Consider the following 27,918-nt stretch of genomic DNA (forward strand, 5'->3'; position numbering starts at 1 on the left):
ACTTCCACACTCCACCTCACTCCACTCCGTTTCCCAACACGTAGCAAAATACAAACCAAAATAAAAAAAAAAAAGAAAACAAAACAAAACAAAACAAAAAAAAAAGAGAAAAAAAAAGAAAAAAGAAAAAATGCATTCCTCGGTTCTCACACCCCGCGTGAAGCTCCCGACTCTTCGTCTCCTCCGGCTTCCTCGCCTCCCTCCTCTCCATCTCTCCTCAGGCACGTCACAATTATTATTATTATTATTATTATTATTATTATGGGTTTTTCAGTTTATCCATAATATAATTTTCTTTTGGTATTTACAAAGTTTTTCTTTCCCTTCCTATTTAGTACTTTTGATTCTCTGAAACAGATGATATATATATCTGCTATAATTTATGGCTCAGTTCGTAGAACGCGTTTTATAGGACAACCGAAATATGACACATCTGTCTGTCTGATAATATACAAAATGCTATGTGATGTGGCGCGTGTTATTCCATAAATACGTTTTACTGGAAGTTTTTATTTTTTCTCTGACCGTGTTTTATAGGACATCTGGAATATGAACCGTTGGATGATGATACTTATTGTCCTATAAAATGCGCCGTACTTGTAATTTTTATTTTTCTTTCCTAATTATGTTTGTTATGCTTGTTGGGGAAGGGTCAAGGGAGTGGGGGGAAGTGGTGGGAGGGGAATAAAGTCCCACCAAAGAGGATAACTATTCTAAAAGGGGTATGGTGCAAAGGAATAACTATTCCCTGTGTCTCTCTCATCAGGGTTAAGAGTACCTGTCCCAGGTCACAAGGGTGCTTGCCATGATCTGCAGTGGAAGTGTTGTGCTCTATCCAAATCCAATACCCAGGGTATCAAATCTCCCACCCTTTATTCCTCCTCATGAGAGTTTCATAATCTGTAACCAAAGTGGAATATGTTTGCTGTGATTTGATGCTCGGATAGAGAGATTCTTGTGCTGTTGAAGCATTAATTAGGTGATGTTCCACTTCATCATGCAGAGTATGGTGTTGATATTATTGGTGGTGATGGAGCTTCATATTCTAATAGGTTGGATGAGAGTAGTAAATTGGATGATGAGCACAATCTACTTGAGGTAAACTCAAAAAAAAGGCATAATTTAGAAACTGAGGATCCTCTGTTTTAGTTTGCATGTTAGAATTTGGTAACTGTGTTGTTGATTTTAGACACATTGTTGTTTAAGGTCCCCGGATTAGATATATGGAAGATGATAAATGAGGTAAAGACGATGTTGGGCGCGATCAATGATGGAGAGATAAGCATTTCGGCGTACGACACCGCATGGGTCGCGCTAATAGAGAAGCAAGACGCAGACGGCCCGCAATTCCCGTCTAGCATCCGATGGATCGTCGATAACCAACTTCCCGACGGCTCGTGGGGCGACGCCGCCACGTTCTCCGCCCACGATAGGATGATCAACACTCTGGCTTGCATTGTCGCGTTGGAGTTGTGGGATCTTCACCCCGAAAAGTGCGAGAGAGGTAAAATCGAATATAAATGATCGAAAGACTATTTATCGTCTTTACTCGCTAGAGGGTTAGTTAAGAATAGTTCTTTCGCATGATATCAGAGCCGGAGGTTGCGAGTTCCAATCGTGAATTTTAACGGGTAGTTGATATATGGAAATTTGTTAGGATTATCATTTCTCCGCGGGAACATGTGGAGGTTGGCGGAGGAGGAGGCGGAGCTCATGCCTATTGGCTTTGAGATTGCTTTCCCTTCCCTAATAGAGATGGCCAAAGACCTGGGCCTGGATGTTCCTTTTGATCATCCTGCCTTGAAGGATATATATGCTCGGAGAAGTCTAAAGCTCAAGAGGTATCACTTTCCATATCTCCTAATGTGTATTGTATCGTACTCGAGTCTATGAACTTTTCTAAGTTTTGTATCAATTAGTTCAAGGATAATGTGGCCGCTGATTCAGCTATCATGTAACTTCTTAAAGATAACATGGCATTTGAAATATCATGTCCTGAGATGTCATTGCACTTCATTTAGCTCCTCCCGCACCATCGTCACATCATCTCGAAAAGTTGTAACACGGCAGCTGAATTAGTTACCGAAAAAATCCTCGGTTAGGGGAATCAAATAGAGTCTGATGCTGTGATTTGATTGAAACAGAAATTGAAGTCGGGTAACATATTTTATCCGAATATAAAGCATTCCTGATATATATCCTATGTGAATTGTAATGCTCGTCTCTGGCTGCGGAGCAGGATACCGAAGGAAGTGATGCATAAAGTACCAACATCAATTCTCCATAGCCTGGAGGGGATGCCTGGTTTGGACTGGGCTAGTCTTCTTAAGCTCCAATGCATGGATGGCTCCTTCCTATTCTCTCCTTCCTCTACGGCTTACGCTCTCATGCAAACGCGAGACGAGAAGTGCTTCGACTACCTTCGACGAATCGTCGAAAGATTCGACGGAGGGGGTAAAACCCACCAAACCAACTGTTTATGTTCTTATCATCGATGTATATGCATCTTCAATTTGACCTTTCTTTCAAGGATTTTCTCATGATTTTTCTTCTTTTTTTTTTTTGTTTTGGCAATTTAGTGCCCAATGTTTATCCGGTCGACCTATTCGAGCACCTTTGGGCGGTCGATCGATTGGCTCGTCTTGGGATCTCTCGGTATTTTGAGCATGATATTAAAAGCTGCCTAGATTATGTGTCCAGGTACTCGTCTCAATAGTAAACTCATCATAATTGTAAATTGTTCGCTGAAACAATTCAGATTCTCGCTCAATATGTTCCTCCAATTTGTGCTGATTTAGTTACTTATGCATTACAGATACTGGACTGAAGAAGGGATTTGTTGGGCAAGGAATTCTGCGGTGCACGATGTGGACGACACAGCGATGGGATTCCGCCTGTTAAGATTACATGGATATGATGTCTCCTCGAGTGAGTAACTATTCGACAAAATCTCAATTTTAGCCCCAAATACTGATGCTAATGACATAACTCAATACAATGGTTGGGGTCAGATGTGTTTAGGAAGTTTGAGAAGGATGGAGAGTTTATTTGCTTCGCGGGGCAGTCGAGCCAGGCGGTCACGGGGATGTACAACCTCAACAGGGCAGCACAGTTATTATTCCCAGGAGAGAAGATATTGAAGCGCGCTAAGAGCTTCTCCTATGCATTCCTTCGAGAAAAGCAAGCTTGCAACGAGCTCAAGGATAAGTGGATCATCGCCAAGGACTTGCCAGGCGAGGTAACTTTACTTTCAAGGTCGAAAGTTTTTGCATCAGAGTAGTTTCATTCAATCTGATCTATACTGTAATCAATTTTAAAAACAATGAACTCATGGAAAGCGCTTGATAGGATGACAAAGGCAACGAATACTAGATTCTATAAATTAACTAAGTTTTGAAGAACTCGTGATTTATCAAAATTTTCTATTGAACTCATTAATAACGAGCAGGTGGAGTACACGCTGGACTTTCCCTGGTACGCCAGCTTACCACGTATAGAGACTAGATTGTACCTGGACCAATATGGGGGCGCCGACGACGTCTGGATCGGAAAGACCCTCTATAGGTAACTTATTTGGCAAAGTTACAGAGCAGGTTCATCGAATCTGGTTACTTCTATATTTAAATGCTAATAATCAGGTTCAATGAATTTGTTATGCCAGTATAATTTAGTAGTAATGTGGCTATCAAATATTGCAGGATGCCACTTGTGAACAATGACCTGTACCTTGAACTCGCCAAAGCGGACTTCAACCAGTGCCAGGCTCTGCATCAGCTTGAGTGGCTTGGCCTCCAAATGTATTTCCCGTATTTTTTGCTTTACAATATCATATCCACAACTATACATTGTTTTATTAGTAATGCGAAATTTGTAGAGGTTACCTGTTAGTACCGAAACTTGCTGATATATTGTCATTTTGGTACCTCCCGCAATCGCCGGAAGCTTCAAGAAATTGTCGTTCACCTAGTGCATCTGTACATCCAGGCGCCACTTTTAATTACCGTCCGTCCTCTGTGTAATCTCGCATTTCAATTTCTACTTTTAAAATCTAGTTCTGGTTTGATTGGAAGTAACTGTGGTGCGGATGACTACGCAAAATACGCAAAATGCGAATTTCATAAAGTTTGATACACTGAAATGCAGACTTTTGAAATTCAAATACGTTTGTAAAATGGCGTGAAGTTCAAATAACTTGCATACACTCTTACCTATTATGAAAGGATGATGAGAACATATTGACCCTGCATGGGGTTTCATACTTTCATGTTGCTTTAGGTGGTACGAGGAGAATGGTCTTGCAAAGTATGGCGTGAACAAGAAGAGCATGTTGAGGGCCTACTTCTTAGCTGTGTCATCCATATTCGAACCGGACCGGGCCGCGGAGCGACTCGGGTGGGCTCAGACGGCCGTGCTCGCTGATGCCGTCTCCGCGTACTTCCGCAGTAAGTCGTGCACGGAGGAGACGAGGCGGCACTTCATCCGCAACTTCCTCGAGGACGACGTCGATGAAAGCGGTGATAGCGACCGGACCAGGTTGGCGTTCGCATCCATCTTTTTAACGTGTTCCGATCGGTTTTTTCTAATGTCTGTTCCAGTAGGCAAATCAACTCTTCGTGTGCAAATCTCAAAGAAAATCAAACGCATGAAAATTACAAAGGAATGAGTGCTTCTGAAAACATTCTAACCAAGCTGAAAATAGAAACATAAACAGTGCGAGAAGGAAAGGCCAGGCGCTTCCGGAACCACATTTTTTAAACGAGTGACATCACTAACAGAGCTATATCTGTCACGGCCTTAGCGGTTTTGTTCGCAAAGTCCGTGCGGCGCCCGCCTTCCTGCTCAAAAATGGGCAAGCCTTCGTCCCTATTGCTAGTCCGGACCTTCGCGTCCTATGACTAAGCATGCAAAGGGAAATGACAAAGAGAAAAAGGCAGAGGTTCTCTCAAAAAGCTAAGTACTACACTACTTAAAAAATGAGAATTACAACTCATATACACACTCTCTCTTGTGTGTTTTGACTTTAACCAAAACCCCACTACTTATAAGCTCCTAAATACAATTAACCTAGACACACACTAACTCTCTCATTATGAGACACATTAACTCACCCTCGTAATGAGACATAAGCCCAAAAGTCACCCCATAACTCATGAGAGTTTCATAACCCTTGAGTTTTCATCATTGATGGGAGAGGTTACAAAACCCTTCATCTCTCCATAGCGGGTTGGGTTTGGGTCTCCTTGACAACCCGATTCAACCCATTTTCAACCCGTTTTGCTAGCAGATTTGGGCCACTGTCAAGGAGAAGTCAACGGAAAATATTTTGTCCGTGACATATATCTATGATGCCATATCAGACTTAATGTTACATGTACACTTCATTATAAAGTATAAATTTTACATCCCAATATGTTAGAAGTAAATCCTAACCTTTAATAAGAGGTTAGGGTATAAAATTTACACCTACAAAGTAGGTGTATAGGTAGCAATGCTGCAAGCGCTGCAGCATGCATTTACATACTATATATATACATGCACTTGACTAAGAACTTAATAATTAATATTCGAGGTTCTAAATTCGAAGCTTAATTGCTTCACATTTTTAACTACGTTCATCTTAAAAAATGAATGAGACAAAATATAATAATATACCAACAAATTTAGAAAGGGTGCATATCTATATATATATATATAGAGAGAGAGAGAGAGAGAGAGAGAGAGGGAGTTCGGCTTCTGTACTCTTATGAGTATAGATCTTTTTGTATTCATAAATTTTCGACCATTAGATCTACTCCTTTGTTTTTTGTCATCCGTTAGATTATACTATTCAACCAACCATTCACTCAACTCTAGAGGATCACTATCTTCCTAACTGGGGACCACTATCCTCCTAACCACACATCTTTTCATCCAATGGTTAAAAATTTATAAGTACGAACGAGTCTATATTCATAAGAGTATAATAGGCTAGTAGCCCTAGTATATATATATATATATATATATATATATATATATATATATAAAAAGAGAGAGCTAGACTGGAACACTATTGATAGCAAAAGATCTTTTTTACTATCAAGTTTTTAACACTTGGACCGGATGAGAAATTATAGGGTTAGAATGATATTAGTCTCTTATAGGGTTGAGTGGTCCCCATTGAGTTATAATATTTAGTCCAGTGGTTGAAAATGATAAAAATAATTTATTCAAAAGCTAAAAATTTGATAGCAAAAAAGACTTTTTGCTATCAATAATATTCTAGCCCAACTGATATATATAGAGTTGAGCTAGAATACTCTCGAGAGTAAACGAGCCCGTTTACTCTCGAGTTGTTTTCGATGATAGAGCTTCCAAATTGACGATCGGCTCCGTTGAACATGATTTATACCACTTGAAGTGTTTAGAAATCAAATTTCAAATCTTTTCGACATCATTTGCCTAATGATCAAAGGGTTTCAAAATTTGTAATTTTAATGGTGGATAAGAGACGTTTTCTCGTTTAACGGTGTAAAGATATCCAAATTAATTGAATTTTTGTTAGAAAATTCTTTAAACTATTTAAAACAAGATCTATACTCTTGATCTTGATTACAAGACTCCTATCATCATTTTTTAAAAAATATTCATTTTCAGCCATTCATTTTTCTGTTCACTAGATGGATATAAAACAATATCGAAAGTGCGTGAAATCTGATTTCTAGGTAGTTTAAATGGTTTAGATCATATTTAACGGAGCCGATCGTCAATTTGGAAGCTCTATCATCGAAAACAACTCGAGAGTAAACGGGCTCGTTTACTCTCGAGAGTATTCTAGCTCAACTCGATATATATATATATATATATATATATATATATATATATATATATATATATATATATATAGACACACACTTTGGAGTACGATGTACTTAGATTCTGATCCACACGCCCCCATTGTGTTACAGCCAAAAGAAGAAACACCCTAATAAATAAATAAATAAATTACACAATCAACTAACTTTGTGCGGGCCACTCATGTTGCTGCTTTGTTGCGTCTGTTATGCCTATGGATACTATACTATTTCTTTCGAAAAATAAAATAATTTTTAAAAAAAAAGGTTTATGTCCTTTATATGGTGGTGTCATCGTATATATGTTATTATAAAAAAGATGATTGACGAATGTAGTGACCCGTGCAATGCAGGTCGGGACGGGAGACGACAGAGGACGGCCTGCTGGGGCTCCTCCGCCGGCTGATCGACCGCCTCGCCTTCGAGGCCGTCCCGCCGCCACCGCCTTTCGGACACCACCCAACCCGACACCACCTGCGACAAGCGGTGAGCTTAACATAGCCCAAATTAAAATTTAATTAAATTTTTCCTACTAATTATGCATATAATAATAATTGAAGATTTATGCTTAGTTCCCATCCTAAACACCAAATTAAATAAGTAAATAATTAAAGATTAAAAAAACAAAGGGAATGCGTGCATCTCTCTACTAGCTAATGAGTATAAAAACTATACAAGTACTTATACAGAGCTACTATTTTTGTACGTGCATCTGAAAACTTACGTGTATATATATGCATGTGTGCACAAACTTTTTGTTTTTTCTTTTTTCTTTTTTTTTTCGGGTAAACTTCAAATATCACCCTGCACTTTGTCGCTTTAGTATCACATGGTTTAAAATATATCAAATTAGTGTCCTGTAGTTTTATTTTTATCTTTTTGTCAACTTTTTCGTTAATATTTTATTAAACTATATACGAAAAATTTCAGATACCCAACCTAGATTTATCAAATATTCACTTTACTATCCTTTAGTTTTAACTCTATCACTGATTTAACAAAAAAAATTAGTAAAATCAATAATAAAAAAAATAAAAATAAAATTATAGGGCACTAAATTGATACACTTTAAATCACAGAATACTAAAGTGAGAAATGTGAAACCACAGGGGTGGTATTTGAAGTTTTTTCCTTTTTTTTCCCTTTCTTAGCACAGATATAATTAAAGAAGCAAGATTTTTTAGGATACATATACACAAATGCTAACTTTGTAAAAATAATTAAATAATTTTACATATTTGCAAGAGTATGTATGAAAAAAAAAAAAAAAAAAAAAAAAAAAAAAAAAAAAAAAAATTACAAAACTTATTTATATTATGAATCATTTTAAGCAGGCTATTCAACCTTTCAAAATTTTTATTTTACTATCGAACTTTCTAATTTATTTAATTTGAGCATGTCAATGATGCTTAATTTGACTTTAAAATTTAAACTAATTGCTTGTTTTATTATAAAATATGCTAACTCAATAAGTAAAGATAAGTAACACATTTAAATTTTAAAATTAAAATATCATTAACTGATTCAAATCAAATAAATTAAATGGTTTGGTAGTGAAATAATTTTTTTAAAAAATTGGGTACCTGAATCAAAATGTGCTCCAGTGCGAGAGTGGACTAAACTGTGTTCTTAAATTATTTTTTTTTTTTCGGCGGCAGAAACTTAATTGAAATAACTAGTGAATATTAAATTCAAAATTAAAGCGAAGAGTTAGATAAAGTTAAAACATTAGGCTAGTCTCAATTTAGTCTCTAACAATTTTCTTTCTAATTGTTGCAATTAGGTCCTTTTCCCAAATTTCAATTGAGTACCAAACCTTCTAAAGTGTTATAATTGGGTCCTTAATTTCTGTCGTATTCTCTGTTGTTAGCTTGTGTGAAATTTATTGCCTCGACAACAACAGATGAACTTTGAATACTAATTTTTTTACAAATTAAAGAATATTGAACCTTTGCTGATTTTTGAAAGTACATATCCGAGATTTCCAATTTGAAATCTAATTACATTTTTAACTAAGTTTATTTTTTTTAAAAAAATTAAAGCGTGATTCTCTCAAAGAAAAAGAAATGGAGTAAAAAAATTAAAGGTCAAATTACAATAATTAGAGGGTTAGGTTCAAATCACTAGCTAACAAAAAATATTTAAACTTAGTCATCAGTATTAAATCTCCTACTTCTTATATACACAGTTTTTATAATTTCGTACGCAATCACTTTCCCATCCCAAATAAAAGGGCAATTGTTTATATATTTTTTTCTAAAAAAATTGGACTTTTTTATTTACCCTTCCTAAAAAGTTAATATTAAAAATATTTTTTCAATGTTTCAAAATATTTAAATATATTTTTTGAGTTAAATTTTATCAGTGAACTATTAGCAACATCCATTATCTCTGTAATATTATTATTTTATCATTTTAAATATATATTTCTCTCGTCATCCATTTTTCTTATTTGCCATTAAGTTAGGAACAAAAAAAAAAAAATTTAATTTTTTATCTTTTCAAATATCTTTATTTTATTATTACCAACTTTTTTTATTAATTATAATAAAGTCTATCAAGCAGTCATAAAATGAACAGTCAAAATCGAACGACGTTTTAAAAATAGATGATCGGATCCTTTAATTTAAAATCGGAGTTATTAATCTTTATATAAGTAGTGAATAGAATTTTCTATAAAAAATTCAATTTATTCTAATTTTTTTGCACCATTTAACTAAAAAGTATTTCATACCGGTCGTTAAAAATTATCAATTTTGTGACTTTTTTATCGTAAGATAAATAATATCGAAAAATTATAAAATTTGATTTCAAAAAGCATTAAATACTCTAAATAATGTTTAACGGTATGAATCGTCGATACAGAAATTTTATGATAAAAACGACTTATAAATACGAGAGTCATACTCTATATCGATATATTCATTGTTCGCTTCTTGTTGATTTGTTTGTTTGCTGTTTGTGTTGGCGGGTGTGTACGTACATATATCATATACATATACATATTATATTTATATATGTATATAATAATAAGAACTAGGCCGGAGTACTATTAATAGCACCAATGACTTTGTGCTATTAAGTTTTCTACTCTTGAATTAAAAGATGTGCGGTGAGGATGATGTGGGCCTCCTAGGGTTGAGTAGGTGGTTAGTTGAATAGTATAATCAAACGGATGAAAATGATAAAAAAAGTAAATCTAACGACAGAAAACTTGATAACACAAAATGCTTCATACTATCGATAGTATCTCAGCCGGACTCATAATAATAATAATAATAATAATATGTATATGTATGCAGTGGCATGAGTGGGTGGTGACGTGGAGGGAGGAAGGGATGAATGGCGGGGCCCACGCGGGGCTGCTGCTGGCGCGGACGGTGGAGATCTGCGCGGGCCGGTCGAGCGCCTCTTCTTCTACGCCCTCCCCCACTCCACCTCCCACTTCGTCGCCCCCCGCCTCACCCGACTCGCCTCCTCCCTCTCCCACCTCCTCTCCCTTAGGAGGACAATGACAACGGCGACGACAACGACAATGACGACCCTCTCCCCACAGGTAACATTACATTAAGGATAAATTTTAGATATCATCTCCGTAGTTTCGTACTTTCTCACTCTAGTATTCTATTATGTGGTTTTTTTCTCTCCCTTCGTCAGCTTCTCCGTCAACATTTCGTTAAACAGTTATATACAAAAAACTTCAGATACTCCACCTAGGTTTATCGAGTATTTATTTTAGTATCTTTTAGTTTTAACTTTGTCATTAATTTAAAGAAAAAAAATTAGTGGATGGAATAATAAGAAGAGAAAAATAAAATCACGGGGTATTAAATTGATACACTTTAAACCACATAATATTAAAATAAAAAAAGTACGAAACCACATGAATGATATCTGAAGTTTTTTTTTATATTAAGATGTCTTTCCTTTCCTTTCGTCTAATTACTTTTCACAAACAACTATTCCAAAAGTTTTGAATTCTGGATTTGACCCATTTCAAGATAAACTATTCACAACCCTCTCTCAAACAAATACCTTTTCCTCCTCTCCCTGAACCAAAACCATTTATCAAAGTCCTATGCTTCCTAATTATTATTCATTATGATCTTATTCCAACAATTTAACCAAAGATTTTTGAATGATTCGTCACCTTCATTTCGCATTCCAATGCAATCTAATTTTACTTTTAATTTTCGGTTAGAGCAAACTTGCAATAACATCAAATCATTGAGATTTCTAATGGTAATAAGGTTTGTGTAGGATTGTCATTGTATTTTTTTTGTTCGCGAATCAGCTTATATTTCGATCATAGTGGGTGCAGTAAGGATTTGCTTAGCTGGCTCACGTAACAAACTAGTTGAGCCTAAACTTAGTCAAGTGCGCGTGTTCAGCTCTATTAAGCTTGGATTATAAAAGTTAACCAAAAAAAAAAAAAACCCTAAAAAATTTGCTATTAAAAATTTTCAATTTATTATTTGTAGTGGAAAATAATTGTAAGTGCTATAGTAGTGTAAAATGATAAATAAAGATTACTAGTTTGGAAGTATCTTTCTTAGCTAAACTCTTAGATCCTTTTTTTGTGCGCAGCTCGTATTCCACTTGTAGATAGCCTTTCTATTATAACTAAGTTAAAAGTTGGGTTTGCTTTAGCTCGTTCGTGTTCGTCTCGTTTACTCCCCTAGCCTCCGTTTGGTTAGGGGTTAAGGGGTGAAATAACCCCTTAACCCCCATTTTATCCCCAAACACTTCTAAAAATGAGTGGGGTTAGCTAACCTCACCTCAAATGGGTTATCCCGGGTTAGCTAACCCTACCTAATCCCACCAAATTCCAACCAAACACTATTGTTTATTCATAATAACCCACTATCCTTTTTATCCCACATACTCTAATCAAATATTATTTTTCACTATTCTGGACTAACTCCAATCCCCAACCAAACACAAAAATACTCTAACTCCACCTTAACCCTAAACTTAACCCTATCCCTAGAATAACTAGTTTTTCCTTAACCCCGAACCAAACGGTAGCCTAGAGATGAGAAAGGTTCTATCAGGAGTCACAGATTCAATAGAAAACTCAAAAAAGAGTCTAGATTTAAGAAGCCAAATTATCAATTTTTAACAAACAAGAACGACCAACAAAAATATATATATAAATAAAAATAAAATTCTCTCTATGTCATCATCGGCCACAAGCCAATCAAATTTTGCCGAATAAGAACAAAATTCATTAATAACAATTTTTTTTTTTTTTTTTTTTTTTACCATCTTCGTCGAACTTAGGATGGGACGCTTTAATCTATCATTCATCATACACCGTGTTTGAATTTTACCGACTTAGGATTGGACAGTCTAATCAACCGTCCATCATGCTCATCTCTTGAATTCTAAAGCACGATGGACGGTGGATTCGACTGTCCCACCGTGAGGGAGTCCCAATATAATTTTCCTTTTGAGGATCACATGTAGATACTAGTGAGTGTACCAGTGAATGTAGATAATAATGGCAAAATTGTACCACAATCTAATTGAAAAGTATTACTTGGTGCACAAAACGGGAAGATCCAGTGTTTTAAAAATTGGGTCGAATAGCGATGCAAAAAGTTTACTGGGTCAAATATTTGAACCACTGAGGTCATCATGATATCATATGCATATTTAATTATTGCTTAAAATTTTATTATATTACAGTTATATATTATTGTTCTAGTATCATATTTAATTATAAATATAAATTTTTAAACCAAATTTAAGTAAATATAAGTTTTCAAGTTTCACTCTTTATAAGACTTATTTGTACTAATAAAGAGTAAAATCAGCTAAATTAATTTTAAATTGTTGGATTTTAAGATGACCAATAAAAAATTCTGGCCGATTTAATTAAAATAAAACCAGTTCACTGTTTTGATGGTTGAAAATTATACGGTTCAAAGGATTGAATCGAATCGTGGTCAGATCGGTTCGACCCGATTGGGAAGTTCTTTAGTTGGTTCAACACCGAATACTAATTTGAGATTTTGGGATACTACTTAAGGTTCTGCTGAAACACTGTATCAAAAATTTCCAATAGATAATTTCTGCAGCACAAAAGAAGAAGCAATAAAATTGAAGCTACTGGCTTTTCAGTCAGATCCCATTTTTTAGCTCTCTCTATAACTTTTTAAGCCCAATGCTGATCGAAAACTGAAGCCGAAAGCAGAAGCAAAATCAGGGACTAAGCGGTTTGATTGGCCGACCTGAAGGTTTAGCGAACCAGAAAGTCAAATAATTGTTTCATTAACATTCTATTTTTGCCATCTGATCTTATTATACTAATTGGCTGTCAGAAGACTCAGAACCATGTTTAACAGTGCATGAGCAAAGTTCAGTTTGTTTCATTTCATGGCTTAGAGAAATACTCTGTTAGTAATTTAGTAATCTCCATTTTCTTCTAACTGCTGAGTTAATCTCATTCATTCCATCTGACCAGGGCGCGGCAGAGAAGGACACAATCGTAAACAAAATCGACGAGGAAGTTGATTCAGGGATGCAAGAGCTAGTTCAGTGTGTTCTCCAAAGTTCCAATAACCTCAACAACAAGACCAAGCAAACATTCCTGAGTGTAGTGAAAAGCTTCTATTATCTTGCCCATTGCCCTTACGCCACTCTCAATACCCATATCTCCAAAGTGATCTTCGACAGAGTGGTTTAAACCAGATTCGATTCGATACAAGCATCATATTTTCAGCGTATGTATTGCATATATATATATATATATGTATGTAAGGGTCACCATGAGTTCAGAAGCAACTATTTTTAGCAAATTCTCAAATACCAAATAAAAGTAAACAAGAAATAGTGGAGGTTAAAATCAGTCGTACTCGAGTTCGTCGGGCGTGATGGCTCTTTTGAGTGGGATAATGGATTTCTTTTCGACATCTCGCGACAATGCCTTCCTCATATCTGGAATAAATGCGAAAGCAGTAACATCACAAGCAGAATAAAATCCATACTGAAAAGGACGCAATCGCAACATCTATCAAAGTGGCGCCAGTTTGATCACTTACCTAGCCCATCTTCTTCTCCAGAGTAATATCGCAGCACCCTTCGATAAACCACATAGCCAAGCTGTAGTGGGGACAGAGGGAAAATTAATAATAATAATAATAATAATAATAATAATAATAATTTAAACTCCCATAAACAAATCTGTAACAGCAAATAACTTTACTGTTAAATAAAAGTTTCAAAACTCATATTCTCAACTAACATGGATTAGAGAAATGGGAAATACGGAAAACAAGGAGCAACAAATTCTGGGTGTTTTATTCGCCCCATAGTTTAAACCAGTTCTGAAAAATGGAAGAAGCTTTTTCGCAATTATGCGTAAAAAAAGCGACTAAAGAAATGATTAACCTGTATGTATTTACAAAGATTTGAAGGGTTTGTGGACCCTATACACTTTTACTGCCCATACTTGTTGTGGCATAATGGGGGGGGCTTGTGCATTCTTCACTTTTACTAGGATAGATTTTTAAGTACATATATTATATTAATTGTCCCTGCCATAATGTTACCAAAGAATTAACATAACGACCGTCCAAAACCAGCATGCCTTTTCCCGAATAATCAGGACCGTTCAACTCACCATTCTCAAGTAACCGGATGGTCAGATGCCCTCTTTAACCTATCAACTAATCACAACCATCCGCAGAAGACGACAAAAAATAGTCTACAATCAGTAGATTGTCCAGTCTTTTTTAACAGAAATCCCAAAGCATACTCATAATGCCTCGGTCCGATTCAGCTGATATTACCAACTAGGGAGAATCACATCATTAAAAGTAGTAGAAAAGAGGAGAAAGATGAAAAGAGGATGAGGTTAACCTATAAAGGATGGAAAAAAGCATTACCTTTTCATACATTTTGATGGCCGGCATGTTCGATGCCCTCACAAAGAGATCCACAAAGTAAGCCTTATCCCTGCAGAGGAGAGAGAAAAGCTTTCCTTAGTGCATGAGGGGTGCAATCATCACAGTTAGAACACAACTATCAGGACCCAACATGGCCCCATCATAGCTCAGAGCATGGCCTGCTTGACTAAATAACGAAATTAGATTATAAGTATATTAATAAAATATGGCAACAACAAAAAAGGGCAGATTGCCTTCTGCTATGGGCATGTATGCATGTGAAAGAGCTGCTTCAAATAAACAGAGTATACCCTGTGGTCACCATACATTATGCATGCATACACAGTATGTATGTACGTATGTACATATATATGTACTTGTGGAGAGAGAGAGAAAGAGAGAGAGAGAGAGAGAGAGAGCTATACTCCAGAAGATTTGGGCTCAAATTCTATTCAAAATTGATTTTAGAATTTCTTTTTTTTTTTTTGAATGTAAGACACAAGGTGATTCCTTGTGTAATTCCTTTAAAAGGATCAAAAAAAAAAAACATAATTTTAACTCACATCCGCACACAACCACTACCTAAAAGGTCAATGGTGAACTCAAATTAATCGAAAAAATAGAACAAGGGAGAGAAAAAAAAGTATAAACTAGCCAAACTACATGAAAGAAAGAACAAGAAAGAAAAAAACACATACAGAGCACTCAATGCAAGAAAAGAAAGCCATGCTCCGCCACCCACTAGAAGGAAGGAAACAATAAAACAAATGGCCCTCTACATACAACGCAATCAACATCTAAAATAAACAATGTCACTTTCACGAGAAGAGCCACAGGAAGAAAAATTCCTCACTCCTCGATTTGTCAAACATCTTCGACCATCACGGGGCACCACTCGATCTGTCCAAGATCTTCGACAGTTAGGGGACACTCCAGACTCTAACTCGAGGCCATAAGGCTCATAAATCTTATGGGCATTACCATTGAGGGCAGAAAATAATAGAACTAGATGGACTAAATACGTACTTCGCATGCTTAGTCTCCTTCATTCAATCTAAGATACTACGATATAAGTTAGCGAATTTTAAAGAGATACGAGCACTACTCTTAAGGGGACTAGACGGAAGCAAGTACACGGAGCAGAGGGCAAAGAATCAAAATGGAGAGAGGGGAAGAGCAGCCAGGAAAAGTAGGAAAAGGTTCCAAAGGTTCCGATGCAAGTAACACAGAAGCCTGATTGGGAGGTAGAAGAGAAAGTGATGAATTAGTTGAGGGGTAAAGAGGAGGTGAAGAAGCATAAAACCGTCCAAAAGAAGAGAAGAGAAATGCACCTCGACAGTGGAAATGATGTAAAGAATTTGAAAACTTACGAGCAGTTTTCCACAAAAAAAAAAAATTATCAATGCATCAAGTGGAGACAAAAATGAGCTATGTAAATTGAAAAATCTTTCTAAACATAGAATAGGATTCATCTGTTAAAAATCCTAGCCATTAAACTAATAAACATCTTTGTTACAATATATTTTATCTATATTAGGATGTTACGATATATTTGGATATTGTGTATTATTGCCTTATATAGAGTAGTATCATTGCCTTCTATAGAGTAGGATTATATAGTATGTAATCCTAGTTATACTCTTACTATAGTAGTCATTGTTACTATAGTAAGACAATCTCTTGTACTATATATATTCATTAATACAACTCAAGAGGGTATGCACTTTAGCCCTTCTTTCAATCTTATTTAAATTGAACTGAATAATATTTTCTAATAGCTTTTTCAACTATTCAAATCATGTTTAAACATCAAACTAGAAAACTATAAATGGTCAAAATTCTCGCACTTGATGCATAGGCAAAAAGTGTAAATGAAAGATGAATTTTAATTCTTGTTACTTCAAATACTCGAGATCATCGTCAACAATATGGATCATCAATTCACTTGCTCTAAAGATCAATTTTGAGAGTGGAAGAATTTAAGCCCAAATCGTCTCAAGTGTAGTCCACCTGGCAACATTAGTAAGTAAAATAGAAGTGCATTCAATCATTCAGTAACTTGTCAGTCATCGGACTATTTTCAGCTGAATTGTGTTTATGATCTATTGTAGTTTATAAGAGACAAAGTGTTGAATATCCACGTGAACACCACATGACACCATTGAACTATCACTTTCAGATTATAAAACAAAATTAACTACATAGGTGTGACGCATGAGTTTTCGTTGCTCCAGGTGATAGAACCAATGAATTATAGCTTGGAGCCACTGGAGACAACATAACAAACTTTACCAAATTCACAAAAAAAAGAGGAGAAACTGTTACGAACTGTCCATTTCCGCCTAGTCAAGTTGGGCTGGGTCAAGATCAATTTGAGTTCTAGTATGACTTTAGTCTCAGTGGAGTCTTATTTGACTTAGTTTGAGTTCTAGTTGATTTATTAGTCCCAGTTGAGTTCCTCTTTATTTTCCATAATTAGGAGTAAAGTCCTACTTTTATTGCTTCATGATATGAGGCCTATAAATGAGAAACTGGTCTTTCATCGTAATGTATGATTGAAGAGATTAATAGAGTAGAATAGTTTAGTAACGAAGGCACTGTAATCCCTCGAAGAATCACAATGTGTGCTAGGAAGAGACCAAACCCTAAAAATTTGGTATCGAAGCCATTGCTAGGAGTGCGAGATCCTAATACAAAAAATCTTACCTGCTTGTATGAAGAAGGCCAAACTATTGTAGAACCACGACAACACAAAGAAGAGGTCAATTAGAAATGAGCATGCAACCACTGATTTGGATTCAAATATGGTTATTTTACTTCTGTTAAATAATTTCCCCAAAGAAGTACATCACATAATTCTCCATATTCATTGTGAAGTTAACTTTTCCACATAATAACACTTCCTTCCATATGAGAAACGTGGTTCACATTGAGATGACGCATTTTCACTACATATATTCATGCACATTACCTATTAATTGACCACAAAAAATAACTGAATCAAAAGGAACCTCAACTTGGGTTTCAGGACTACATTAACTTCCGACAACTTTGCTACAACCAAAAGGTTATCCATGTCATTTGGCACAACTTCTATCAATATTCTCTTCTCTCATATCCTTCCAGACAAATTCAGACACCTCTTGTCACCATTCATTCCAGATATTTGCTCTGGTATCCAGGTTGTAGACTTATGATACTCTATAGATTTCGTCCTTCACTCACTTCTTGCATGCACAATGTTAGTTTGAGGCCAACAAGAAGTGGCCCTATTGAGTTGTCAATAACTTTTTTAGCCACAATAATATTTATCAACAATTCAGGCTCACAGCATTACAATACAATAATGGGTGTAAATCTTTATTTTGATCTAGAGACTGATGGATTTGATATAATTTAGTCATTGCTCAACTATGGGAGTCCCGAGTCATCAAATGGAAGTATTAGATTAGTACTCAGCATTCAACAACAACACATGCCTCATTTAGATTTGTTAAATTATTTGTCCTCTGAATTTCCTCCTAACACTTCTACAATTCTTCACTCAACTTATATGTGCATTTCAACTTCAGACCTCTAACCTGCATTTATCTGTCTTGATAAGAATATATCATGCATAAAATAGCAGAGAACAAAAAAAGTCTAATGTCTTTAGTTTCCTCTACTAGCCATTGTTTATGTACAAGCAAGTGGAGTTTCCGAGGCTTCCTCCATGTAACAGAAATATATGGTCAGATCTCTTCCTTCTCTGAGATATGTTATTCTATATTACCTCTAATAAACACAAAAATGTAGAAAAATTAAATACAAGGAAAATAGCCAGGAAAACCTGGAAAAGGAATATCCTACTACTGTCAACTTCGTAAGGAGTAGCACCTCGCAAGTGCTAATTGATTTTAAGATGGGAAGAGATTCGAAAGCTGGATAGCAGAAGAGTAATTATTCACCTCATCAAACAGGCTGTTCTTTCTTTCTTTTGACATAAAGTAGAATTAAAGGCAATCATAAGAGAAATCATCACAAAAACAAAATCTGAACTAGACTAACAGGGAACACACAGTCAATAAGCAGCTATCCCAATTAATAAATCCGCAAGTACTGATATAAAAAGAGAATCAATATAACAAATTTACTGCTAAGTTGCTAATAAGATTAAGCACATAGAAGGTTTTTGGCAGAATTCCAACACAGGCATCATCTAATGGTATAATGAAGGAATCGAATAAACGGACAACTAAAAAGTGAAATAATTTATAATTTGCGAACACTTGATGACTATATTATTTATAACATTATATGAAAGGAAACCCAGGCAGTTTCCCGGGCGTTGCCACAAGGCTCCGTCTGGGTTTCCCTTCAATGAAGAAGATTATTGGCTGTACCAGGTGTATACTTACATCCGATGGACTGCACTTTATATTTGATGATTTGGGCTCTAAATTCAATTTTTAATCTAATATATTTGATCTCCAATATGATAATATCTCAAAGAAGACATGTCAAAACAAAAAACATCATGAATTTCAAAGGTATGCTACTTACGTATCATGTTGTATAAAAAATCAACTGTGGAGGGGTCATTATTTGATTTGTACAGATATGATGTTCATGTATTTTATATATAGGCACTTTAAATATTGGAAAAATATATCTAATCGGCTAGGTTTCCATTTTATAACCCCCTATGATATTGTTTTAGAAGAAATATTGGAAAAATATATCTAATCGACTAGGTTTCCATTTTATAACCCCCTATGATATTGTTTTAGAAGTATGGTGTTGTTTTAGAAGTACGGTGTACAATGTCCTTATTCACCTCGTGCAGACAACAGTTTCTCCATCAAATGAGAGAGTAAAATCTATGAGACAATCCCTGTACTATTCAAATATTGTAAATTAGCCCTTCTACTTTTTACTTAAACAATTTAGTCTCTAAAGTTTGGCATGTGTTATTACTCTATTCTCTGCATATATATATATATATATATATATATAGAGAGAGAGAGAGAGAGAGAGAGAGAGAGTCCGGCTATGGTGCTTGTAAAAGTACCAAGTATTTAGTGCTTGTAAATTTTTTACCGTTAGATCTACGCCTTTGATCATTTTCACCCGTTAGATTATACTATTCAACCAACCATCCACTTAACCCTAGGGGGCCCACATCATCTTAACCGCATATCCCTTAATCCAAGGGCTAAAAACTTACAAGCACCAATGACTTGGTACTTTTAAAAGCATAGGAGCTCAATTCTATATATATATATATATATATATATATATATATAGATTTTTGCTGTAAAATAATTATTTTTTATTTTTCATGAAATTTAGCACATTTTCTTGCCATCCCGTGGTTTGTAAGTTCTACTTTGCTATCTACATCAACAATTTATCAATATTCAGCCAACTAAATTAGATTGTGCGACTTGATTGCAACAATTGAAGAAGGTCAAGTCAGAAATTGCAACAAATTGAAATATAAAGACCAAAGTGTCACCCGCCTCATAGTTTGACGGCCAAAAGTGTAATTTACTTTTTTTCAATAATGAACTAGAACATATATTAAAAATTGAGCCAAACTTCAGAAGGATTTATTATACATTTTTTCTTTGCAAAAGCCTATTTTTACTTATTGCATTCTTGCAAATAATATAAAAAATTGTACATCAAACTCCTACAGCATTTCGTAGAAACGTATGGAGACCCCCTCATCTATAGTACATTCTAAAATGGCCTCTTGAAGTTCTTTTTTTTCACAACCCTTAATTCCCTACTTTTTAACTTATTTTGTTGAACAATATTGAGAATTTGATTATATCATTGATTTGATGAACTTTAAATATTTTAGTAGGTGGCTACAAAATTAAATTAAAATAATTAGTAACTAATAATTAATAAAGCTATTAAATTGAATAAACCTCAATAAAGCCCTATGATTTTGCACACTTTTGCTTTGCCATTCTGTGATTTTGTGCACTTTTGTTATTTCGTAGTTTGTAAAATAAATCAATTTACTATAACATTTGTTTATCCAACTCAATGCTGTATTCTTATAATGATTAAAAAAATAAAATCGCAGCACAGTAAAATAAAACTTTTTAAACCATCGGGTCATAAAATAAAAATGTACTAAACCACATAGAAACAAATTGCAAATTTTTCTAGTATAGTTTTTTAAAAAAATATTTGTCTGAAACTTTTGAAACCATCAATAAAAATATAAAAATAAATCAAGGTGAGGAGGCATTCCAAAATATCCTAGAGTTGGACGGTGTCCATTCCTTCCAACTATGAGCAGGCGAGTGGGGCTCACCTTTCAGTTGGTGAGAATGGGGGGCGTAGGAGAATAGGGCCCAGGTGGAGCCCAGCTTACAATTAATGAATCTTTTACTCTACAGTTGTCGTCATTGTCTTTTCAATCGCATCAGCGTCAACTTTGCCACTTACCTCATTAATAAAGTCATAACTCGAGATCATCACCAGCATTGATGGTTGGTGTGACTCCTATGCGAGATCGATACATGTTGCCTTCTCCATTGCATCCGCGTTTCTTTCGCTCTGTACCTTATTAATGAGTGTCTCTCTCGGCTCTATCGCGGCGTGGATGACTGTCGTGGACTTTAGGGGATAGGGCACCTCCCTTACCTCAATAATGTTGACTTCGTATGATCCTGCCACCGCCGATAGATAACCCGTAGATAGAGGCCAGATCAGCCGTACACAACCATCTCTCCAACCTCATTTTCCTCATTTTCCCTACACCCCCACCCCCTTTGTTCGTGGTTACTATATAGATAGACCCTCTACCTTCCGTGGTGCACTAGTGCTTTCTCCGTTGCCACTTTCTATTATTGTTTCAGCGCCGATTGGCTGTGGGTCCTTTGTGATCTCACCGCCGGCTGATGTTGCTTTACTCCGGGTAGGTATGGGTCCATTGTTGTTTCCTGCCGGTCGACACCACTTTGCTGCGTCTGCAGGTTGTCCTGCACCTTTGCTTATCTCTGTTTACTCTATTTCTTTTAATTTTTTCCTTTAAATATATTGATTTATGCAATTTACTTCAGCTCTGTTATTATTGAGTAGAGACATTTATATTTGGCACCAGATCATCCCACTGCTAGTTACTTTCCTGTGGTAAAGCTGTAAGTTCTTCTGCTACTATTACCGCCCTTGTTTGTTTCCTTCTTTTTCTGTGCGTATATACGTATAAACCCTATTCTGTTTGGTCTTTTCTACACTTTTGTTAGCCTTCTCTTATAAATTTGCATTCTTCCTCCCACTTCCGTGGAAAGAGAAAAGGAAGGCCAGCTTAGTCTCCAAGCACAAACATTATAAAATCAATCTATCTTATACCTCTTATATCAATTCTTCCCCAAATTTATTCTTCAATAATTATTAATTGTAGTCCGAATTTTTTATATGCAGCCAACATCTCCAGACTTCATTGCCCAGCACGTACTTCGGATATCTTCAACAATGTACTTTCATTCCTTCATGTCAGGTATTCTTTTATATTATAAAGTGGGACTTTTTATTTTGTTTTAAGTAATTTAGTTTTATTAAATTGATGATTTATAAACATTATGTCTCTTGGAGCTATTAAACGTTAAATATGTCAACTTCACCTTAATAATATTTAGGATTAATGATTATGATTTAATCTTTTAGTGATAATACATATCTTGGGCCATTTCAGTTTCATTCTAAATAACAGGTTGCTTCGGTTGTATGCTTTACTATATTCTTTAAGTACGTATTAGAAATTCACTTCAAGAAGTTAAAAGAAATGATCATTGACTTGATTATGGGTCGCGCAGGCATGCAATACTTGAAGACATCATACAAAAAAAAATATTTGAGCAAATTACTGACCAGTTGAACCGTACCTACACCCCGATATTCTTTAGTTGAACATAGCGATGGATCAACCAAAGCCTATGTAGAAATTGAGATGCCTATCGATGAAGGGTTGACTAAGATTGCTAAGCTATGGGGTGATGTTAATAATGTTAGTTTGCAGTCAAAAGGGCAAGCTGCCAATTTGGCAATGAAATATTTAAAGATTGCCTATACCTTTTTAAGTGATTGATGCCAGCTTTGATGATGCCATGTATTTCAAATATATGTAGGAACGAATTTCTGTAACATATGATGCTCTACTTTGCGACTATAGGCAGATTAAGCAGCACAATGACGTTGTGTTAGGCATCTGAAATATTGTAAAGTATCTGTTCGTAGAATGTCACTCACTGTTTTGGGAGATATAGTAGAGCAATATTTTGGGTTTTGTCATATGTTGTCTTATTAATTAGCAGCTGTACAAAATCTTCTGGCTAGAGAAAGTTCTCTGATAATTATGTAATGTATATTTTGTGTAATATGAAGTGCTCTTTTTATAATCCTGCTTATTCTGCTTCTAAATAATTGTACAAGAAATAACGTCGTATTGGGCGAACATTGGTTCAGCTCATCCAATCTGTTCACAGATATAAATATACTGATCACAAACTTAGATAGGCAATAACCGGTTAAACTCATATTCTTTTTCTACCAGGGACTATGTTATCCCGCTGCGAAGCGCGGGAAGTGCACTAGTATATCAAATAATAGATAGCGCAAAACCATTGAACTTCACATGCATTTTGTGAGAGAATCATAATCATGAAAAATACTTAATATGCGAAAAAGTAAATGGCCTAATCAATACTATTCAGAAGATTATATCTCAATGAACAAAAGATAATACTCAGATGACATACTTACATCTTGTCGCTAATTTCCTCTAGTAAGTTCATGAGCTTCTTAGCTAGTTTCTGTCTCCTATATTCTGGAGCAACAGTAACTGCAGTTACATGGCCATGCCAAGATTCACCTTGCCCTTCAACTTTACCCATAACTGAAAATGAAGATGTTTGCCCATTATCATATGTCGACAATGGAGTGAGGGAACAAGAGTAACAGCTTAGAGCTTATAAACATGAAGAAATGTCACCGTCCTTTAATCAATGCATGTCAAAATAGTTTCAATTTTGGACTAGAAAATAAAAAGGATCATGCGGGTCTGAAACATGTTTATTCTATGGTGCTAAGATTAAGGACAGTATGTTGTTATATTCTAAAGCTGGTAAAAATGCCCACAAAGCGAGTTAGGCACCAAATACAAAGAGAGAAAGAGAGAGACATAGGGGTAAAAAAGAAGGCATGGTCAAGCACGTGAGTAATCAAGTTAAATGCTAGACTCCTGCACATCCTAACTTATGGTTGATCATATATTACATGGCAACTAACAAATCCCTATCCATATACATTTCAGCTAAGACAAAATATAATCTCACAATTGAAGAGAATAAAAAAAAATAACATCCAAACTTAATGTAAGGAGGTTATAATTTACAAGTAATCAACCAGCAATAAGAAAAGTTTTTTTTTTCTTTAAGAATGAACTTCTAGTTGGTATTTTGGTTCATACATATGTAGAATTCTGTATGGAGATATTTATATGAGGAATTCCTAGATGTTCTTACTTAGAGATATCATGTCATTGCATAGATATTTATAATTTTTAAAGTTTCAGTTGATATAGGTATTGCTTTTTAACTGACTGGTATCTCAATTTTTCATTAATCCACCAAGCTTGCATATTATCGCCTTATGATAAGTGCATGAATGTATCGTAGCTCGGGCACTAAGAAAGCATGACTATTACACTAAAGCATAATTAAGTTGTCAAGCCGGCAAAAACCCATGCTTAAGAAGAGTCCTTGGCTGGTTGCAGTTCATTCATATAAAGTGTTGCCCTACCCATTTATTTTTTTTATTTACTCTTTTCACACACACCCCTTTGGATCGATCTCTCTTAACCTGCTCAGAAAACAGCTGCAATGACAAATGACGACGACTGTTAGCCGGTTTCTCTAAAAGTGATGGAGGCCAAAAGCACTCCAGAATAACCTCACCTATATATGATGCTTTCAATGTATTCGGATTTATTAGAAGAGATAGTTGATGCATTTGGATACAAAGGGAATATGTTATGCTAGACTCCAAAAGATTAACAAATGAATCACTCCATCTTGGAGTTCACTGCTATAAGCAATCTCGAGAGATCTCATACTCTCCCATCCTGCCTATAACACCAACTTTTTAAGAACCATGTCAAATTCGTAAGAGACAGTGGGGTTTTAAAATGAATCTCTTCAGCATTGGTATGAACAATAGATTGGATTTGTAGAGTAGAAACCTGGTCAAGCTCAACATGGAAAAGAAAAGGTTGACGAAGTGCAATAATAAAAAGACGCCTTCTTCTCGAACACCACACCCAAAGATATGTTGGTATGCTAAGGATGATCATCTCTTAACAAACGTCTCCTCATTTTTAGAGGAAAAGACATCTCCTAACCCATTCACATCTATGGAAGCACAGACTGGTAGACAGAAGATAACTTTTTATCAATTGGATAATTTTTGACACAGAAATGACAAGGGTTTTCGGATGCTCGTAAGCACATAAGGATAAATTCCAAAACAACTCTAATTTTGAGGACAAACTACACGTAAAGCTATTGCTATCATTGCTACCATGGAAGTCCAATTAATGATTAATATTGAAAGGAGTAATTGTCCTATATAAGTCGATTCACCATCCAATCAAGAAGTTAGCATAGTCTATAGGTATTTGAACTATCTAACTTGAGGGGTGATTGATCACAAAGTAAAGGGACTGCAAAGATTTTGAAAGTTTACTATATTGTAGTAGTTTTCAAATGTGAAAATGATATTTCAACTATTAAATGACTAAAAAGGTAAAAAGGATATTCTATTGCAGTCCCTAAAATAAGATGCATCGAAGAATTAGAATGTATAAATCTCCAATAAAGTTCAAACACACGGTTCACTTTTACCATTCCATGCCCCTAGAGATACAGATCCATAATGGGTAGCCATTCTACTTTAATTTCCTCTATTTTTCGGTTATCCTGTATTTTCAAAATAATGGGGAGTCATTCTACAATCAGGTCCTGCATTTTTTTCAAGTTTATGCCACATGAAAAAAAAAGTTCACAATTAGATAACTCGCATAAGTTAACCAAAGGATTATGGATTATTTGATTGTTAAAGAGTAGGCGAGTGGGCATAAACAAGATTAATAGCATAAAAAAGAACAAATGCAACTCAAGCAAATGCAGTAAAATAATTTCTTTGTAAAAACATATTCTTTTGAATATTTGGTATTTGCTTAAAAGAACAAATTTAAGATAGAAACTCATCCACTGCTTGATGAAATAAATTATTGGATAAGTCCATTTTGGTTATTATTTGAATAGTAGATATCAATTAATATTTGCTGCAAGAAATTTTTATACTCCATGAATGAGATTTAAGCGTGCAAGTCCTCCCCCTCCCTCCCTCTCTCTCACGCACGCAGCTACTTTTAGAATAAGCAATCCACCACAATAACACCTGTTGACCTATACATTGCCATACAACAGTCCATCAGCACCTTTCAAAATCCAACCGGCATTGACTCTGAGAGCCCCAGACAAATTACAACCATTTAATTACTGTAAAGAAGCTGTTCTTTGACTAGGATAGTAAATTTAAGCCAATTACTGATAATAACCTTAAACAATCACTTCCCATTGACTAAGGGAACAAAAGGAACACCTATAACAGTCATTGGCATCCTTGATATCTCAGTCCAACCCACAAAAAATAAAGAATTTGTCATCACCGTACACCTTTCACAGGACCATCCATGTCTCAAAGACAATGTCTCTATTAAGGTATTCTTCAAACCAAATTGGCAGAGAGAAAATCAACAAGCTTCGATTCCTAACCACCATAGAGTTCCAAAAAAAACCTTAAATGTCAAGTACGAGGATAATTTAAGAGCCCAGACGAATCTAGGTCATGGTAACATAAATAGCTGAAATTTTATTAGTAGCAGAATCATCATAACCATAGCTATCCTCTACAGCTCTACTCTATTATTAGCATGTGCCATAGAATCAAACCTTCGTAAAGAACCCTAAGGGCTTGTTTGGCTCACGTATTTTAGATTCTAAAATCGGAATGGAATTCACTAATTTCCGATAATTGTTGTTTATTTTGTAGGAATAAGATTCCCATTCCCGTTCCACTTTGGAATGGAAATGACCCAATCCATTTATGCCCCACTCCAGCTTTGAAACCTGGATTGGCCCATTCTAGAGTAACACCTCTCCCCCCTTCTTCTTTAACCAAAACTCTCTCTCAAAATCCTAGATACCATGAACCAAACGTTTTTGGATGATTCGTCATTCCACTTTTCCATTCCAATGCAATTCAATTCCATTTCCCATTCCAATCACGAACCAGACATGCCCTAACTATTCCCTCTATAACTTTGCGATTTAGGAACCTCCCGGCCCCAATTGCCACCTACCACTCTCCGAAACATGAACCCAAAGCAAGACCCATGCCATACACCATCCAACCATCTCCTAAAAAAGCACCAATTTTTCTCTCAAGCCCAGCATCAAACACCTTAAGTGCAAGCGCAAGCACACTACCAAACAAATTGTTTCCCAATCAAATGCGTCGGAGCACAACACAAATCACNAAAAAAAAAAAAAAAAAAAAAAAGTGTGAGGATTAGAGATGCTCACTGTAACCCATGATCCGGTTTCCGGGGCTCTCCGCGACGTGGAAGTAGTCGGGCCACCGCGCGAGGTACGTCATGTAAAACGACATGTTAAACTGTTTTTCATAACTTGTTAACATCACCAATCTTAGAGAAATTGGAATAGAGACAAAGCGTCATATACATACATATACATATATATATATATAGAGAGAGAGAGAGAGAGAGAGAGAGGGAGAGAAGGGGGGGAGGCATACGGTTTCGGTGAGGTGGTCGAGATTGACGGAGGCGAAGCGGAGGAGGTCGTCGCAGCAGAAGCGGCGGATGGTCGTCATTGCTGTCGGTCGGAGCGGAAGCTGCTGCTGCCTGCTGTCTGCCGTCTGCTGTCTGCCGTCTGCCGACTGCTTCTCGGCGCTGCTTTTGCCGCCTTCGCCCTCTCTGCAGACTGCAGTTGCTGTTCGGAGTTTCGAGAGATTCGCGTCAAGATTCGGCGTCTTATATGCTGGTCTCGCGTTTACGCCCAAATTTTATAAGGGTCGGTTGGTTTAGATTCTGAAAGATATACTTTCAAGAT

The 27,918-nt window shown here is 35.8% G+C and overlaps 2 protein-coding genes across 3 annotated transcripts; one reads left to right on the plus strand and one right to left on the minus strand.

The window, feature by feature from the left end:
• LOC109717111 (ent-copalyl diphosphate synthase 1, chloroplastic) lies at positions 1-13,683 on the plus strand. The gene is made up of 16 exons (XM_020242790.1): positions 1-221; positions 767-853; positions 1,004-1,098; positions 1,207-1,504; positions 1,658-1,841; positions 2,240-2,454; positions 2,580-2,700; positions 2,816-2,928; positions 3,012-3,238; positions 3,449-3,564; positions 3,699-3,797; positions 4,276-4,533; positions 7,184-7,316; positions 10,133-10,237; positions 10,279-10,386; positions 13,300-13,683. The coding sequence occupies exons 1-16, from the start codon at positions 131-133 to the stop codon at positions 13,519-13,521; spliced, it is 2,472 nt and encodes an 823-aa protein (XP_020098379.1). The 5' UTR covers positions 1-130; the 3' UTR covers positions 13,522-13,683.
• On the minus strand, positions 13,102-27,905 carry LOC109714837 (N-alpha-acetyltransferase 20). Of its 2 annotated transcripts, XR_002217440.1 has the most exons (7): positions 27,602-27,905; positions 27,370-27,460; positions 23,486-23,618; positions 14,723-14,792; positions 14,458-14,629; positions 13,877-13,937; positions 13,714-13,772 (listed from the first exon to the last, which is right to left on the minus strand). XR_002217440.1 is itself a non-coding variant. In XM_020239548.1 (6 exons), exons 1-6 carry the CDS (start codon positions 27,677-27,679, stop codon positions 13,681-13,683), a joined length of 525 nt encoding a protein of 174 aa, XP_020095137.1. In that variant the 3' UTR covers positions 13,102-13,680. The 2 variants fall into 2 exon arrangements, 1 of the variants encoding a protein (XP_020095137.1); XM_020239548.1 differs by lacking the exon at positions 14,458-14,629 and having other exon boundaries at positions 13,102-13,772; positions 27,602-27,679.

The sequence above is a fragment of the Ananas comosus genome, linkage group 1 (assembly GCF_001540865.1).
Source record: "Ananas comosus cultivar F153 linkage group 1, ASM154086v1, whole genome shotgun sequence".
Lineage (NCBI taxonomy): Eukaryota > Viridiplantae > Streptophyta > Magnoliopsida > Poales > Bromeliaceae > Ananas > Ananas comosus.